Source organism: Talpa occidentalis, unplaced genomic scaffold (genome assembly GCF_014898055.3).
Source record: "Talpa occidentalis isolate TD23 unplaced genomic scaffold, MPIMG_talOcc4v2.1 talOcc4.17, whole genome shotgun sequence".
NCBI lineage: Eukaryota > Metazoa > Chordata > Mammalia > Eulipotyphla > Talpidae > Talpa > Talpa occidentalis.
Window position 1 is genome coordinate 43,915,159 of NW_023601754.1, and position 16,974 is coordinate 43,932,132.

Sequence of the window (16,974 nt, forward strand, 5' to 3'; positions counted from 1 at the left end):
ATCCTTTAGTGAGGGGATAGTGAGCAAAAATGTAAGGAGGGTCGCGAGTGGGGGGTAAGGTGGTTCGTGGAAAGGAATCAGTGCAACCGTCTAATGAGTAGTGGATAGAAATAAACGGAACGAAAATAGAAACGGCAGTAATTAAGTACAAGGATCTTGGGTTTAATGGATAAATGCTAAGAATAGGCCAGAGGCAAAGATGTAAATGTGACAGGTCAGGACATAACGGGTTCGAGATCTGTATGAATGAGCCAGAGACAGAGAGGGATGAATAATGGAGAAGCGGGAGCTGCAAGCATGATGAGTAATGGGCCCAAAATACGACGCTGAAATGAATGGGGCGAGCGGCATGCTGGGTAATGGGACGGGAATGAATGGGCCAAAGATAGAAGCCACCGCGCCGCGGGTGGGGGAGGGCGGGGTGCGCAGGGGGTTGCTGGGTAACGAGAGGGGTGGGTCTACGGCAACTGTAGCGTTAAGCTGGTAAGGGGCATTGTGGGTAACGAGAAGCGGGACAAGGTTCACGTAACCGGTTAGAATTCTCCCGAGGCACTGTGGGAAGGGCCGGCACTTCCGGTTGCCCGTCCGCGACTCCGGACTAGGGGGCTGCGCCTCTGCCGCGGAGCCTGGCGGGACGCGAGGCCTGACCTTGCTGCCTAGCAGCCTCTGCGGCGCAACCCACCTTGACCCGTGTCCCTCGACCCCGGCGTGTAGCCAATGAGCGCGCCGCGCTGCTGACGTCACAGGGTCGGCCCGCGGAGCTGCCGGAGCCAATCAGAATGCCGCCCTGGCCGAGGCGGACCAGTTATCACGCAACTTCGCCTCGGGGCGGAGTCGAAAGAAGGGCTCCGTCTGGAGGGGGCGGAGACGAACTGTTAGGGGGCGTCCCAAGGTGCGCACCTCCGGCCAATGGCGGGCGAGCGCCCGAACCCGCGGCGTCGCAAACCAATCAGCGCGGAAACCTCGGGCCAATGGGAAGGGCGGGGGGGCGTGCTCGCTCGGCCCTGAGCGAGAGCCAATGGTAAAATACGATGCAAAGTGGGAGGTGGGACTTCCAGCCCTGGCTCCAATGGCGAGGCGGGGCCCCGCGCCTGGTGGGCGGACCCCAGGGCACGCCTAGCCAATGGGCTGAGCGGGGCGGGGCGGCGGCGGCAGCGGGTTCGGTTGCGCGTGGCGCACGGGGTGGGAGCGGATCCCAGGCCGGGAGCAGGCGCTGCCGCCAGCGAGGGCCGGGGCCCGGAGCCGGGCCGGGGTTGACTTGGTGCCAGACCCGGAGCGCGCGGGCCCTGACCTCCGCCCTCCGACCTTTCCCCTTGCGGGCGACGATGGGGAACGTGTTGGCCGCCAGCTCGCCGCCCGCGGGGCCGCCGCCGCCGCCCGCGCCCGCCCTCGTGGGACTCCCGCCGCCTCCGCCCTCTCCCCCGGGCTTCACGCTGCCGCCGCTCGGGGGCGGCCTGGGCGCCGGCGCGGGTCGGGGCGCGGAACGGACCCCCGGGGTGGCGGCCGCCAGCGCCGCAGGGACCGCGAACGACGGGGCCTGCGGCTGCCTGCCCAACCCGGGCACGTTCGAGGAGTGCCACCGGAAGTGCAAGGGTGAGGGCGAGGGCCCGGGGTGACGGCCGGGCTCGGGGCGGGGGCGGCGCCCGAGGACCTTGGGAGTTGGCCGGACCGCGGGAATCTTGTCACGGAGCGTTAGGAGTTGACGTTGGGATCAGGTGGTGGAACGCTGGACTTGGGGCTCGGAACGATGGGATCAGATGGTGGAACCTCGGCTTGGAACGCCTTAGCAGGAAAGACGGCCTCAGGCACCTCGGGGGCCCCAGGGATCCCCCGAGCCAACTTCCCCCATATGCTCGGGAAGGGAACTGAGGCCCAAGGTCACGGTGTCAGCAGGGGTCTAACGGAGGTGGGGAACCTCAGGTTTCTGCATCCTGCTTTGGGATAATCTCGAGCAAAAGCGATGGAGACCTACAGAGCACTGTTCTGGCCTTCATTACCTACGAGGTCGTCAGATCCTCGCAGTGTCTCCATGTGCTGGTGCCCTCACCTTACGTATGACAGCTTTGGCGTACAGTGGCTTGTCTGGAGGCTCACAGGTAGTAGGTAGGGGCTAGCGCTGAGAGGTGGACGCAGGCAAGGCTCCTGATGCACGTCCTGGCCCCTCCACTAAGGTGATCCTGGCTCTGCTCTTTGGGCATGTTGTTCAGTGTTCTGCTTGTGGGTCCCTGGAGAAGGGAGCACTGGGAAGGAAGGAATGAGAGTTGGTGTGTGTGTGTAGGGTGGAAGGTGACAGCATTTCTTTTCTTCAGAACTGTTTCCCATTCAGATGGAAGGTGTCAAGCTCACAGTCAACAAGGGGTTGAGTAACCACTTCCAGGTGAGCCTCCCTGGTGACCTTATCCTCCGGAGGTCATCCCAGCCATCCTGCATCTGCACATACAACTCTCTTAGTCCTTCTTAAAGGGCTGGGCTTCTTGATATTGGAAAAGCGAAGCTCACTGCTCAGTGGGGGCCAGTGATAGGCTTAGGGATCCAAAGTCCAGAGATATCCCACCCACAAATAACACCCGGGCAGGAATGAAGTACCAGGTATGTAGCCCCACCCCAAGTACCTGATCTGGCCACACCTCCAGTCTCCAGCCTGGCCTGGCCCAGGGGGCCCTGACTCTTCTTCCCTCCTGGGGAAGCCAGACTAGAAAGTATCCCTCATCCCAGGCTGGAGGGGAGCTGTGCTGGGAGTGAGGTGTGCCTCTGGCTGGGTTTATTGCAGGGGGCGCTAAGGGGGCAGTCACTCATCCCCACAACCCTCCCTCTTCTCCCAGGTGAACCACACAGTAGCCCTCAGCACAATTGGAGAGTCCAATTACCACTTCGGGGTGACGTATGTGGGGACAAAGCAGCTCAGTCCCACAGAGGTGAGGTTCCTTTTATTGTTATTCATTGTATCTTCTATCTTAACAAACATGTAGCCAAACATCAGGAAAAGAGGGCTTTGTCAAGAGGCAGCCAGAGCTTCTTGAGGGTATTGGGGGGCGGGGACTGTGTCTCCAGGGTGTGTGGGAAGTTGTCATTTCTTCATTCTGAAACCATGCTCTCAGCCCAGCTCCATGAGGCCAGGGACAGCCCTGTCACTAGACAGTGATAATCCAGAGTAGACAGGCTTGGCCTGTAGACCGTGAAGGACTTTGAAAGCCACGCTAGACATTTGGATTTTCTCTAGGGGGCACTGGAGAGTCACACAAAGATTTGAACTCCGGAAAGACTTAGATTTGTGCTTTTGAATGATCTCTGATACTTGTGCTGCCGTGCAGAGGCGAGAGGGGGAGGGGGACAAACATGAGGCGGGGGCAGGACACAGGTGAAGTTGCAGAACTGAATTAGGTCTCTGCTTCTATTAACTGTTTCCATTCAATAGGTTAATGTATTCAACAAACATTCACTGTACCCCAATTCTGTGCAGCCCTGGGCTGGGCAGTACAGGGGACACAGCAGAGACTGAAGTAGCCGTGTGTGGTGTTGCCGATGCCATTTAAGTCTAGCAGGCCCACAGTGGTCATGGTCTAGCTGGGGTGGGGGGGAAACAGACGCGTTCCCTGCAAATCATAATCCTGACTGGGCTGACATGGGGCATCCCAAAGGCCGTGGGAGCCCAGCAGGTGCTAGGAGGTCAGGAGTGCTTCTTAGAAAGAGGGAACCTCCATCCGAGGCTTTCTGATCATAGGCTTCTCACCACAATTCCAGACCTCTGGCCTCCAACCTGGTGCCTCCGTAATGCTAAGACATCTGCCCTCTGCCCACAGGCGTTCCCCGTGCTGGTGGGTGACATGGACAATAGTGGCAGCCTCAATGCTCAGGTGATTCACCAGCTGGGCCCAGGCCTCAGGTCCAAGATGGCCATCCAGGTAAGTGGGCTTCGCGTCAGCTGCTCCCCCAAGCACGCTGAGCTCCTGACTACCCCCACACCTGCCTTCTCCCCTACAGACCCAGCAGTCAAAGTTTGTGAACTGGCAAGTGGACGGGGAGTATCGAGGTTCTGACTTCACAGCAGCCGTCACCCTGGGGAACCCGGATGTCCTGGTGGGTTCAGGTAAGAGGCACAGAGCTTAGGGGGGCAGTCAGAACCCAGTCCCGGTGGTACCAACAACAGTGTTCCCCGCTCCGAGCCTCCTTTTCCACCAGCTGAGAGACGGTGGAGGCAGGAGTGTGCCCAGGACAGCAGGCTCCCGGCAGAGACTGTATCCCGTGAACACACCTGTGTCGCGGGCGCCTTCCACCCACTCCAGGGCCCTCTGTCCTCCTCTGTAATATGGGGCCCTCTCTAGGGACAGTATAGTGGGTCTTAAAAGTTCACGTGAGTGAAAAGCTTCAAGCGGGTACGGCCTGTAACGGGTCCTGAGGAAACGTGAGCCGTCCTTAGCCTGTTACAGGCCTCTGTGCTTGCGATGGGGCACAGTTGAGGGTGGGGGCGTCTGAGATGGAGACTGTTGAGTTTGGGTTGGCCGGGAGCAAGGGCCATCTGGCTTCTGTCTGAGCTTCTAGCTTCTTCCTCCTGTTCCCCTGGTTTGGTCTCTGGGTGTCTCTCACGGATTTCTCTACATCCGTAGTGAGTATTTATTGTGTGTCCTGGGTATATTTTTGGCTCTGAGGACAAAGCAGTGAATAAGAGTTCAGTCGGCCCTTTGGGAGCGTGCATTTCCAGTGGAGCAGACAAGTAAGATGGGTGTCTCAGGAAAAGGGGTCTGGGACTGTATGAAAATGCTTGGCCCCCAGGAGAGAGGCCGCCAGGGAGCGTGGGTGAAGCCCTCAGAGAAAGCCTCATGATACGCGTGACAGTGGATGGGAGAGAAGGAACCAAGGATATGTACAGAACAGGGCGTTCCAGCCACGGGGAAGAGCAAGTGCAAAGGCCCTGCGGTAGGAGCCCTTTATTGGACCATCAAGGAGGAGCCTGGCTGCGGTGGATGGGAAGGAGGGAGGGTAATAGCAGTCAGAGGAACGACAGGCCAGATCACATAAGGCTTTCTGGAACTTGAGCCTTTCCTCTGAGGGAGGGCACTGGAGGTTTCTGAGGGAAGGGATCTGTCTTCGTCTCTAACAGGGCTCTCTCTCTCTTGTCAACACGGGGAGAACAGACTCCGCGAGATTCCACCAGAGGGGCTGAGGAGGTGGTGGGTGTGCTTTGGAGGTGGTGCCAGTGGGGTGTGCAGATGGATTGGATGTGGGGTGGAGGATGGATTGGATGGAGGAATCAGGGTGTCTTTGTTGCTTTGAGCTTGAGTGACTCGGAGGGTCAGTTTCTCATTCCTGCTTGTCTGTGCCGCTGTTGGCTCTCTGCGGAGACGGGCTCCGGGCAGTGAGCACTGAGTGAATGTGTGCGCAAAGGCGAGAGGCCGGGGTGTTACTTGTGAGCTTGTTGAGCAAGAGATCAGGGGAGAGAGGGGAGCAGCTGGAAAGGCAAGGGCCGTGTTGTAATCACCCAGTGCAGTCCGGGAAGCTGGACATGAGGGACCTCCTATGTGAGGCTGCATCCCATGGGAACTGGGGGGCAGGAAGGAATGTTTCCTGTCTCCTGATGGCCTCTGTCAGCACCACCACCTCTGTCAGCCTGCGTCTGCTCACACACTCGCTGCAGTTGGGCCACAAGAGCTTTTCTGACACTTTGTTCTTTCCACCCCAGGACCTTGTCACCTGCTGCTTGGAGTTCTTCTCTGTTTTGTTTAAGATTTATTTTTATTCATTTATGCATCAGAACTGGGGTATATAGGCCGCGTCTCTCCATTCTTTTATTTTTTTTTTTTAAGATTTATTTATTTTTATTTTTTAAAGATTTATTTATCTGTGCATACACGAACTGGGGCACAGGCCAGAGATGCGAGAGGTGAGAGGATTCACCAGAGACAGTGCGGGGAGCAGAACAGGCAGATTGATGGAAACACATTGCTGAGGGGAGCAGCGGGGGGACAGGAGAGGTCTGCTGCGCCATGTGGGTAGCTCCCTGGCCGGGGATTGAACTTGTGCTGCAGAGGCTGCGGACAGCTTCACAGTGCTGTGCTTTAATCCCTCGCACCACCAGGGAGGCCCCACTTCTCTCCGTTCTTGATGGAACTTGAATGCCTGGGCCTCAGAACACGTCACTTCACAAAGACTGTGTGACTAAAGGGGTGCTCTCGTTTGCTCTGTATCCCCTGACCCTGCTCTCGTTTGCTCTGTGGCACTTCCCTCTGAAATATCTTGCTCTCAAGGCAGGAACTTGCCTGTCTTCCTTACCACGTTGTGCCCAGTGCCTGGAACCATGTCAGGAACAGACGAGGTGCTCGGAAAATACTGAGCAAGCCAATGCATGGTGGTGACAGCAGCTCCTGTTTTGTTATTTCTTGCCCCTCGGCACGTCTGCAGCCTTTTCCTTCATTTAGCCCCTTGAGGCACCGCCGACAGAGTAGGGAGGAAACAGCTCCTTGAGTCCTCTCAACACCCAGGTGGGGTCCGTTCTGCCATTGAGCCCCATCTTCCTGAGGCCCAAAGACAGGACATGCTTCCCCCAGGACACACATGGAGTTGGACTGGAGTCCCGGCTCTTCTTCTTTTTTTTTTTTTTTTTTTAAGATTGATTGATTGATTGATTGATTTATACATACAAGCACTGGGTACAGTCAGAAGCGCGAGAGGGTGAGAGAATTCACCAGAGCCAGAGCGGGGAGCAGAGCAGGCAGAAGGACCGAAGTACACTGCTGAGGGGAGCAGCGGGCAGCAGGAGAGGTCTGCGCGCCATGTGGGACCCTCCTCCGGTGGCCGGGGAGCAGCCGGGGATCGAACTGGCGCGGCAGAGGCTGCGGGCAGCTTCGCAACCCAGTTCTCAACCGCTGCGCCACTGGGGAGGCCCCCGGCTCTTCTTGATGGCACCAGGCACCGCTCTGATGCTCTGGCAGGGCCCCCAGACCCTCTCCTTGGAACCCGAGGCCACTGTTCTCTTAGTCTGTACAGGTGTCTCTTCCTCCCTTTGACACTAGTAACTACAGCGCCTGCAGGGCCTGGTGGGGTGCTGAGCTCACGACCAACCCTCAGGTACATGGCTCCACCTACTCAGCCTCAGTTTCCTCATCTGTCACAGGGGCACCACTACAGCGACCACCACTTGGTGGACAATTCAGTGGGATGATCCCGTCTGACCCAAAGGGCAACCATTTGCAGCTTGAGGGTTCGCTCTGTGTTGGATCTGCCTGCCTTCCCCAGGGGGCCCAGTATCAGTGTTTCCGTGGCCCCCATTTCACAGTGGGGCTGCGGGGACAGTGATGAACTCAGTCAGCCGGGCCACACTGCCCAGAAGCCGAGCAACGGGAGCTTGCGTGGCGGCCTGACTCGTCGAGCCCTAGTTCCTGCCCGTCCCCTCCGTGCGGCCCTGGCTCGTGGCCGCTGCCGCTTTCTGGGAGCCGTGAGTGAGAGCTCCACAGCCCCTTCTGCCTCCCCGGGCGGGCTCGGGACATGGCCACCTTTGAACGAAGGATCGCACAGCCACTTAGCTCCTGCTTTGAGAAGACCGTCAGGAGAGCTTCACGTCACTCCTGAGGGCTTATCCATGCATCGTGCTGCCCAGTGACGTCTCGCTCAACTGCAGACCACGCACGGGGTGGGGGGGTCTGTGTCTGACCTTGCTGCGGGGCGGGCTCTGCCATCTAGGTTTGTGTGATTACTTTCTGACATTCACCCAGCGGCCATTTTCAGAAGGTGTCCCCGTTAATAAGCGACATGTGACTGATGGCACCTGACCCCCACCCCCTGGAGGGACTGGGACAGCATCTCTAGAAGGACTGTGTCCTGTCAGGCAGAGCAAGGGGAGGGCTGCTCCAGGAAGAGGGCACAGCTTGGACCAGGGCCTGGAGCCTTAGGAGCATGGAGGGCGAGACACTGTACCCCTGAAGCCAAGACCCGCCTTCCCATCAAGTTCTGCCCCCACGGAGCATCTACCCTGGGTGTCTGCCATTCCCCAGCCACTCCCACGCCTTCCTGTGTGGGCCCCAGCAGAGCAGGCGAAAGGCCACAGCCAGCGCCCAGATCTCCCTGCCGCAGCATCTGCCCAGCAGGTTTGGGAGGTGGGGTGGGGTAAAGGGAATCCTGGCTGCCAGGCTCTGCCCCTGGCCAGGCCTCCTGTGAACCCTCACAGACCGCTGGCTGGCTGGCACTTGCACTGCTGAGTGCCCCTAGTTGAGAGGCACTGGACTCCATGAAGCCTCTGCCCCGGGAACTATTGCCCATGGGGGAGGAGGCAGCAGGATGATGGCCATAGAGGTTCTGGAAGGAATGAGGTGTTTGAGGAAAAGGCCTTCGAGGACGTGTGTGCTGGGCAGCACTCAGAAGCATCTGGGCACAGGGGATACCCTAGGGGAGCTGAGGTCGGGGAGCACATAGGACAGAGTGAGAGACTTCGACAGGAAAGAACATGTGCTCTCACTCTGGGGAGCTGCTGCTCTGTCCTCTCCGAGGGTGGACACAGCAGGGCCAGGCGGGGTGACCACACTGCCCCTGTGGCAGTAGTAGCTCCGAGCGGCGTGCCAGCCCCTGGTGCCGAGCCAAGTCCATATAGGGGAAAGGCCCAGCAACCTGCTGGGCCCCTATGTGGGCCCATAGCTGGTCGGCCAGAAGCAGCAGAAACAACAGTGTCTACGCAGGGCTGCGGGGGAGGGCGCCCAGGGCTGGCGGTGTGGCGAGAAGAGGGGGTGGCTGTATTTGGAAGCCTACGGGTCTTCACGGCTGTGCTCAGGAGACGGGTGGAGGCCAGGTCTGGGGCAGCAGAGTCCAAGCAGACCCAGGAGCTAGGGGTCCCGGCCCTCTGCCCTGGGCCATGGACTGAGTGGAAGTGTCACTCCAGATCATTTTCCCTTCTTGGGCCTCAGCTTTCCCCTCAAAGGTGGGTCCAGCTGCCCTGGCTCTCAGGTGCAGGGGTGGGTTTGCGTTGCTCTGGGGCAGGAAATGCGCACAGTGGCTCACCTGAGCCCGTCGTGGCCGGCTCCAGCCCACCCTGACCCGGCCTCCCCAGAATTTATTTATTTATTTTTATAGAGGCATGCTTTATTTATTTGTTTGCTGGTTTGTTTTGTTTATACAAGCACTGGGTACAGTCAGAAGCGCGGGAGGGTGAGCGAATTCAGCAGAGCCAGAGCGGGGAGCAGAGCAGGCAGAAGGACCGAAGTACACTGCTGAGGGGAGCAGCGGGTGGCAGGAGAGGTCTGCGCGCCATGTGGGACCCTCCTCCGGTGGCCGGGGAGCAGCCGGGGATCGAACCGGCGCTGCAGAGGCTGCGGGCAGCTTCGCAACCCAGCGCTCAACCGCTGCGCCCCCGAGGAGGCCCTGGCCCCCATTTCTGATTCTATTCCCCTGTCGTAGGTGTCTTGTTTCTCTCTTCCTCTCTGGTGCTTCCCTTTCGGAAGCTCGGGTCTGTGGTGTCTGCTACCCAGGGCGCCAGAGATAGGACTGCGTCTCCAGGCTCGGGCACCAGGCGGCAAGTCATTTGGTAGCCTGCTGGCAGGAGTGGGGCGGGGCCTGTGAGCCCTAAGGTGGTGGGGCGCAGCTGGGATTTGTACCCAGACTGTCTGGGCCCCCCAAGGTGCACCCTTGTGGCAGGCGGGTAGTTCAGTGTCCAGGCTTTGAAGATGAAGAGGCCTGGGTCTGCCCCCGGCACATGTAGTGACTGCGGGTAAAGGACACTCCCTCAGCCCCGTGGGGTTGCTTGAACCAGCTGAGGTCCCTGGGCGCACGGGGGGCTGACCTCAGAGCCCTGTGAGCCGCTAGAGCAAGGGGCCAGTGTGGAGACCAGAGGGCAGGGTGAGCCTGCAGGCCTCCTGGAGCAGGAATGTGGCTGGGCGGAAGCCGGCCAGCGGGTGAGGTAATGCTGCGCCGTCTCTCCCGCAGGAATCCTCGTGGCCCACTACCTCCAGAGCATCACGCCGTGTCTGGCCCTGGGCGGAGAGCTAGTGTACCATCGGCGGCCGGGCGAGGAGGGCACTGTCATGTCTCTAGCCGGGAAATACACATGTGAGCCTGGGGCCCGAGGGGAGGGGTCCGCCTGGGGGATGGGGGGGACCTGGGTTCCCAGATGCCCCTGTTCTCTCGGTAACCTGCTCACCCCCCACCCACTCTTTCAGTGAACAACTGGTTGGCAACAGTAACGTTGGGCCAGGCGGGCATGCACGCGACATACTATCACAAAGCCAGCGACCAGGTGAGCTGCCCTGGGCCCGGCTGAGAGGGCGCGCTTTCCAAGCGTGCACTGCCTGGGGCTGCTGTGCACCCCGAGTCCAGACTGGGGGGCTGAAGTGTGTGTGTGTCCGCCTCTCCAGCTGCAGGTGGGCGTGGAGTTTGAGGCCAGCACAAGGATGCAGGACACAAGTGTCTCCTTCGGTTACCAGCTGGACCTGCCCAAGGCCAACCTCCTCTTCAAAGGTACGGGCCTCAAGTCTCCCTGCTTGGAAAACAGGCCCGAGGTGACTCGGCTCTGAGTGGGCGCGTGAGTCAGGGGACATGCTAGAGAGCAGGGTGGTGGGGCTTTGGTGAGGCTCCAGATGACCTGGAACAGGTGTCGAGGGGTGGGCCAGAGCTCCGCGCCCCCTCGCTGCCTCCCCCACACCCCAGCCAGCCCTCCCCATGCTGCCACAGGCCTTGTTTCTCCTTTCCTAAGTGGAGGGCAACTTGGATCCTCTCCGGCCTAGCCCCCTCATCTCCTATTATTGGAAACTGCGTCTCCCAGAGGTTGGATCACCACACTAGACCCAGAACCCCTAGCAAGCGTCTGACTGGCTAGTACTGACATCCAGCCTTTAGTCCTCTCAGACCTTAGAGGGCTGGTTCAGGGGCAGGCTTCTAAAGGTGGTCACGCAGCCCCGGGATTTACGTGCCTCTGCAGCCGCTCGCCTCCGGGCTCCTGTCCCTGTCATTAGCCTGTCAGAAGCTGGGTGTGGCTTCCAGCTCCGCCGTGCCCTGCTCCCCCTCAGTGCGTTGCACCCTGTTCCATGACATGGGCACAGCTCTATGCACATGTCCAGCTTTATGCCACGAATGCAGTGATCAGGCCCCGGGCACACAGCGCTCGGGGGCCACCAGGCAGGGGACGTACCCACCACCTGAGACAACCTGGCATGAGCAAGACCGGAGCGGGGAAGCCCGGGGAGGGGCTGAGGAACCCTGTGGTCATCGGGCTGAGGTCTTAGAGGGAACAGGAGTGACACGCCAGGTGCGATAGGGGCTGACGCACTTGGGGTGCAGGAAGCGCTCCAGGAGGTGCTCTGCATGCGCTAGGGACAGGGCGGGGAGCCGGCACTTGTCTCACCATAGCTGTTGGCCCGCAGGCTCCGTGGACAGTAACTGGATCGTGGGTGCCACCCTGGAGAAGAAGCTCCCGCCCCTGCCCCTGACGCTGGCCCTCGGGGCCTTCCTGAATCACCGAAAGAACAAGTTCCAGTGTGGCTTTGGCCTCACCATCGGCTGAGCCCCTCCAGCCCCGCCTTCCTCACCCTTCTTCCTGCAGACCCCACCTCCCCCTCCCCTGCCACGGAGGGGACACCTGCGCCCCCCTTCCCCTCCCTTCCCTCCCTCCTTGGGGGTCAGGGGGGCAGCGGAAAGGAGGGAACCTGTCACCCCAGCAGCTGAGGCCCCGTGGGGCACTTCAGAATTCAGAGCAGCAGGGGCTGCAAGCCCAGTGGACCTGGGGTCCCGGAAGGAATTCCGGAATTGAGGGGCACGGGGGATGCTGAGCACCAGGGGCAGAGGTGGCCAGACAACCTCAGGGAGGTGTTGGGGCGTCCCATCCCCCAAAGGGCCCTGAGCCCCGCCCCAAGGGGGCAGCAAGAAGAGGAGCTTCCCCATCCTCAGTCAGTCCACCCCGCCCACTTTCCCACCCACCCCTCGATATAAATCATGTTTATAAGTTATGGAAGAACCGGGACATTTTACAGAAAAACAAAAAACACAAAAAATATAAATGAAAAAAAAAAAAAGTGAAATGGGAGCCCTCCATTTTCCTGCCTGTACTTAACGCCTTCAACTTGGTCCGCCTCGCCTGGCCTGCCCATGGCTGCCAGTAGGGGGTGCTGCAGGGTCGGGGCACAGAAGGGTGCCACAAGCCGCCAGGGGGCTAGCTTGGAGCGGGGAAGGCCCAGGATCACACAGCCTCCCTCCTGCTCTGGGAGGACAGTCCGGCCTTCCCTAGCCAGGAGGCGTGGCTTTTTGATCATCCGCCCTGACCTGACCTGGCCGGAGTGACTGCAAAGAACTTTGTCCCTCCAGCTGAAGCAACAGGGATGATGTTCTGTGTGCTAGGGTGGGGGCAGCCAGCTGGGAAGTCGGTGGTTTCAGATTCCAAAGGGACAGGCAGTGATGGCGTTTTAGGCCTGTGATGGGGAGGCCCGAACTTTCAAGATCTTCAGGAAGGATTCAAGCCCTGGAAAAATCAAGAGTCAGTACTGCAGAACTACAGGCTGGGCTGGGGAGGGGCTGACTCAGTGTTGAGGCATACAGGAGCTCCACCAGCCCCTCAAATCAGGAATTGAAACCCAGTACCTTCACCCCCACCCCATGTGCACAGGTTCTGGGGAGGGAGGCTGCTGGGAAGGCGTGACCTCTGTCACCCAGAGAAGCCATCCCACCTGCTCCCTGCCCGTGTCTTTTGAAGCCAGTACAAACAGACTGGGTGCTGGCTGGCATCGGGACCGCCTTCATAGGACCAGGCGTTCAGCCTCTTGTGACTCCGTAGAACCCAGCGTGCCCACCCCACAGGAAGGAATCCCCGCTCCTATTCGCCCCCTATGGCTTCGCTATCCACTTTGTGTCTGAGGTTTTGGTTTGTGAAATAGCTGGGTTCCCCCAGGGGGCTGCCAGGAAGGTGACAGCGCTGGAGGCCTGATGATCTACCTTCACACCACGGGCCTTCTGTGCCAGGCCTGTTCCTCTGTGCTTTCTTCACACACTAGCCTACTGCATCACCCAACTGTGGCGCAAGGGCAGCGCGTCCCGATTTTGTGGGCCAGGAAACTGGGTGGTCAGAGAGGCTAGGTCATTGGCCCAAGGTCACACAGCTGGCAGCCAGCAGAACCCAGATTCAGACCGCAGCTGCTTGGCTCCAGCGTCGGAAGCTCTAACCCGGTGGCATGAATACCTGCAGCCCCGTGGAAGGCACAATTTGTGGGTGTCTCGGGGGATCCATGACACGGAACTGGAACTGCTGAGAGCTGGGAGTAAGACCCAAGTCTCCCTCTCAGAACCTAGGCTTTCAGCAGACATTACAATGTCCCGGGCCTCTCATCCCCTTCTCAGACTCAAGAGTCTGGGCCCCCAGCCCCTGCCTCGAATTGTATTCATCCACAGGAAAAGGGGGGCAGGAAAGGGAGCTCTCCGCAGCTGCTATGCCCAGCCCCCCAAAGTGGAGACGGGTGCCTGAGTTACTGGGTGAGATGTCATCCCCCTTCGAGGGGACAAACGGGGGAAGGGTCACCCGGCTGCCGATCCCAAGCCCCACCCCGCTCTGCGTGTGTGAGGGGGGTGGGGAAGAGCCCACCTCGTGACTGGGGGCTGGTCCAGCTCGGTTAGCCCTGGAGGAGTGGGCGGAGCAGGGGGAGCCCTATAATTGGACGAGTCCCGGATCCCTGAGTCCTATTCAGCCCTAGCGGAGGCAAAGGACGTGCTTCCCAGGAGCCGGTGAGAAGCAGCGTCGGGGATACTGAGAACAACAACTTTGGGGGACGGATTGGTGGGGGAGAGAGGTGGTAGCTGTCCTGTGCCTGGTCGGGGATACTGAGAACAGCAACTTTGGGGGACGGACTCGGGGGGGGGGGAGAGAGGTGGTAGCTGTCCTGTGCGTGGGTCCGGGCAGCAGGGGGGCTGGGGCCGAGGCGGGGGGTCGCGCTGGACCTAGGGTGGAGCTGGGCGATAGGGGTGTCTCGGCCGGACTAGAAGAAGGTGGATGGGGGAGCAGCTGCACCTGTGGGGAGAGCCAGAGGCGCCCAGCGCGAGCCGTTGTCGCTGGTTTATTGAGCATCTACTGAGCTGCCCCGTCTTCCTCGGATCCTCGGAACTGGAGGCGCGGGGGGCGCAGCAGGGAAGGTTCGGTCGAAGGACTTTCCGATGCGGGTTAAGTCAGCTAAAACGTGGAAGGCGGAGGTTAGATGTGAATTCGCAGCTCAGAACGCCAAGGGAGGCCGAGGCATGCGAGGTTGGAACTTAAAAAAGCCCAGTTGGGGTGCACTGAGAACCCCGAGCGGGTGGGTGGAATTTGAACCCGGGGGCGGGGGGAGGGGTGGCATTCTGGCCGCCGGGGCGGGCCGGGGTGGGAGAGACGAGACAATAGCGCAGGAGCCTTTAGGTAAATGTTTGCGGTGGGATTAGGGTGGTGCGGCTCTGCGGCGCGGCTTTGAAGGGCCGGCCGCGGGGGGCGGGCTTCTGGGAGGAGGCGGCCTCAGGGCTGTTGACTGACACTTTCGCCCTCTCCAGGCTGGGCCACCGCGAGCCGGGAGGATGAAGGTTCTGTGGGCCGTGCTGGTGGTCGCGCTCCTGGCAGGTATGGGGGGGCCCTCGCTGCGGTTTCCTGCGCCCCCTCCCCTGCGGGGGTCGGCCCCGCCGCTGACGGTCACTGAGCAGCTATTTTACTCTCTGGGCCTCAGTTTCCCCATCCTTAACATGGGAGTCATAACAGTTCTGTGTGTGTGTGTGTGTGTGTGTGTGTGATTCAAGTTTATTTGAAGCAGAGTTTGACACGTTATCTGACGCGTTATCTGCAGGTGTCAGCAGTGATCTCTTATTCTCCATCACCTCTCCTTCCCCCCAGCTTGGCCCTGCCTGCAACACACACACTCAATAAACGTTTTTCAAATGATTCAACAGACTGGGGGGGTCCCCCACTCCCTGCTCTGACCCTCCCTGGGGAGCCTTGTGGAGGGAGGCACCACTCTGACCCAGGTCCTGTGCCCAGAGGGACCAGGGGATACTCACACCGCAAACTTGTTCCTTGCAGGATGCCAGGCCGATGTGGAGCCAGAGTTAGCGCCCGAGGAGGTGCCGCTGAAGCCCGAGCAGGGCAGGTGGCAGGGCGGCCAGGCGTGGGAGGTGGCGCTGGGCCGCTTCTGGGATTACCTGCGCTGGGTGCAGACACTGTCTGACCAGGTGCAGCAGGACCTGCTCAACTCTCGGGTCACCCAGGAACTGGGGTGAGTGTCGGGCCCTGGCCTCTGACCCTCGTGGTGAAGTTTCTTTTGGACCCTGTCCCCATCGGTCTGGGCTTCTTTCTGTCCCTGTTTCCGCCCTTGGGGGTGTGGGTCTTTCTCTTCTTGCCGACTCTTTTCCAGGTCAGGCCCCGCGGAACCAACTGGGTTTTCTTTCCCAGCTCCCCTTAGCTCTGGCAAGTTCCTCTCTGTCTCACCCTCTCCCCGTTTCTCTCTCTCCGTGCACACCCTCTCGGCCCCCAGGGAACTGAGGGAGGAGACCATGCGGGAAGTGAAGGCCTACATGTCCGAGGTGGAAGAGCAGCTGGGCCCTGTGGCCCAGGAGACGCAGGCGCGCCTGACCAAGGAGCTGCAGGCGGCGCAGTCCCGGCTGGAGACCGACATGGAGGACGTGCGCAGCCGCCTGGTGCAATACCGCAACGACGTGCAGGCCATGCTGGGCCAGAGCACCGAGGAGCTCCGGGGCCGCCTGGCCTCGCACCTGCGCAAGCTGCGCAAGCGGCTGCTCCGCGACGCCGAGGACCTGCAGAAGCGCCTGGCGGTGTACCGCTCCGGGGCTAGCGAGGGTGCCGAGCGGGGCGTCGGCCCCCTCCGCGAGCGTCTGGGGCTGCTGGTGGAGCAGGGCCGCTTGCGGGCCAACAACGTGGGCACCCTGGCCACCCAGCAGCTGCGAGGGCGCCTGGAGGAGGTGGGCAACCGGCTGGAGGAGGTGGGCAACCGTGCCCGGGACCGACTGGAGGAGGTGCGGGAGCAGGTGGAGGAGGTGCGGGCCAAGGTGGAGGAGCAGGCCAATCAGATGCGGCTGCAGGCCGAGGCCTTCCATGCCCGCCTCAAGGGCTGGTTCGAGCCCCTGGTGCAAGACATGCAGCGCCAGTGGGCCGGGCTGGTGGAGAAGCTGCAGCTGGCCGTGGGCCCCAGCCCCACCACTGTGCCCAGCGAGAACCAGTGAGCCCCGCCCTTGCGTGCCTGATGGGCTCCACTCCTGCCCTGTGCTGCCCACCTCTCCCCAGCCTGCAGGAGGCCCCGCCCGCCGCGCCCAGGTGGGCCCTAGCTCAATAAAGATTCATCAAGCTTCACAGCCGAGTCGTCCATCATTTCCTCCAGCTTCCCTTCCCCACACAGGCCTGCGCTGTGTCCATCTCTTGATCTCGCCTGTCTCTGTCTGCTTCCTTCTGCCCCTCCTGAGTCTCACGTTTTCCTTCCTGCCCCTGCTGCTCTCCACCACTCTCTCCTCTCTGCCTCTCTTAACACTCTGAGACGGCAACAAACCCACGCCAGGGGTAAATCCTGCAGGTGCTCCTGACTACCTCACTCGGGCAGCAAATTGGCCTTGGTGCGCGGGGCCTCAGAACACGGCGTCACAGTCCTGGCCCTCACAGGTCCTGAGCGGCCCTGCCGATATTAAGCCATGTGCATTTTTTTCCCACTCACTATTCTCCCACCGCCTCCAGACAGTCTTATCTGATCCTGGCCTGCGCTCACTGAGACTTTCATTTCTCTGGCTTCCTGTTTTCCAGCACCTTAATCTTTTTATCTCTTCCCTCCTCAGGTTTCTCTTGCCCCCAGCCCTGCTTGTTGCTTTTCTCTCTTCTCCCTCCATCTGAGGGTCTGTCCTGGCCCTTCTGTGTCTTCTGGGTTACCAAGTCCCTTCACTGGGCTCGGTGCTTCCCTGCCCCCCTCCATCCGTTTCTGGCTCCCTCTCCAGCTGGGTGGGCGACCTCGCCTCCAGCCCCACCGGCCCTACTGGGTGCTGGGCCCGGGCTGCCAAGCCCGG

General features: G+C 60.5%; 2 protein-coding genes across 2 annotated transcripts; both read left to right on the forward strand.

The window, feature by feature from the left end:
• The first annotated feature begins 1,161 nt into the window (after nucleotides 1–1,161).
• Nucleotides 1,162–11,941, forward strand: TOMM40 (translocase of outer mitochondrial membrane 40). Its single transcript, XM_037516760.2, has 9 exons — nucleotides 1,162–1,593; nucleotides 2,310–2,377; nucleotides 2,823–2,915; nucleotides 3,801–3,902; nucleotides 3,982–4,087; nucleotides 9,904–10,026; nucleotides 10,137–10,213; nucleotides 10,332–10,434; nucleotides 11,337–11,941. The coding sequence occupies exons 1-9, from the start codon at nucleotides 1,326–1,328 to the stop codon at nucleotides 11,474–11,476; spliced, it is 1,080 nt and encodes a 359-aa protein (XP_037372657.1). The 5' UTR covers nucleotides 1,162–1,325; the 3' UTR covers nucleotides 11,477–11,941.
• A 1,682-nt stretch (nucleotides 11,942–13,623) lies between these two features.
• Nucleotides 13,624–16,300, forward strand: APOE (apolipoprotein E). The gene is made up of 4 exons (XM_037518171.2): nucleotides 13,624–13,680; nucleotides 14,473–14,539; nucleotides 14,993–15,185; nucleotides 15,444–16,300. The coding sequence occupies exons 2-4, from the start codon at nucleotides 14,497–14,499 to the stop codon at nucleotides 16,147–16,149; spliced, it is 942 nt and encodes a 313-aa protein (XP_037374068.1). The 5' UTR covers nucleotides 13,624–13,680; nucleotides 14,473–14,496; the 3' UTR covers nucleotides 16,150–16,300.
• The last annotated feature ends 674 nt before the right edge of the window (nucleotides 16,301–16,974 follow it).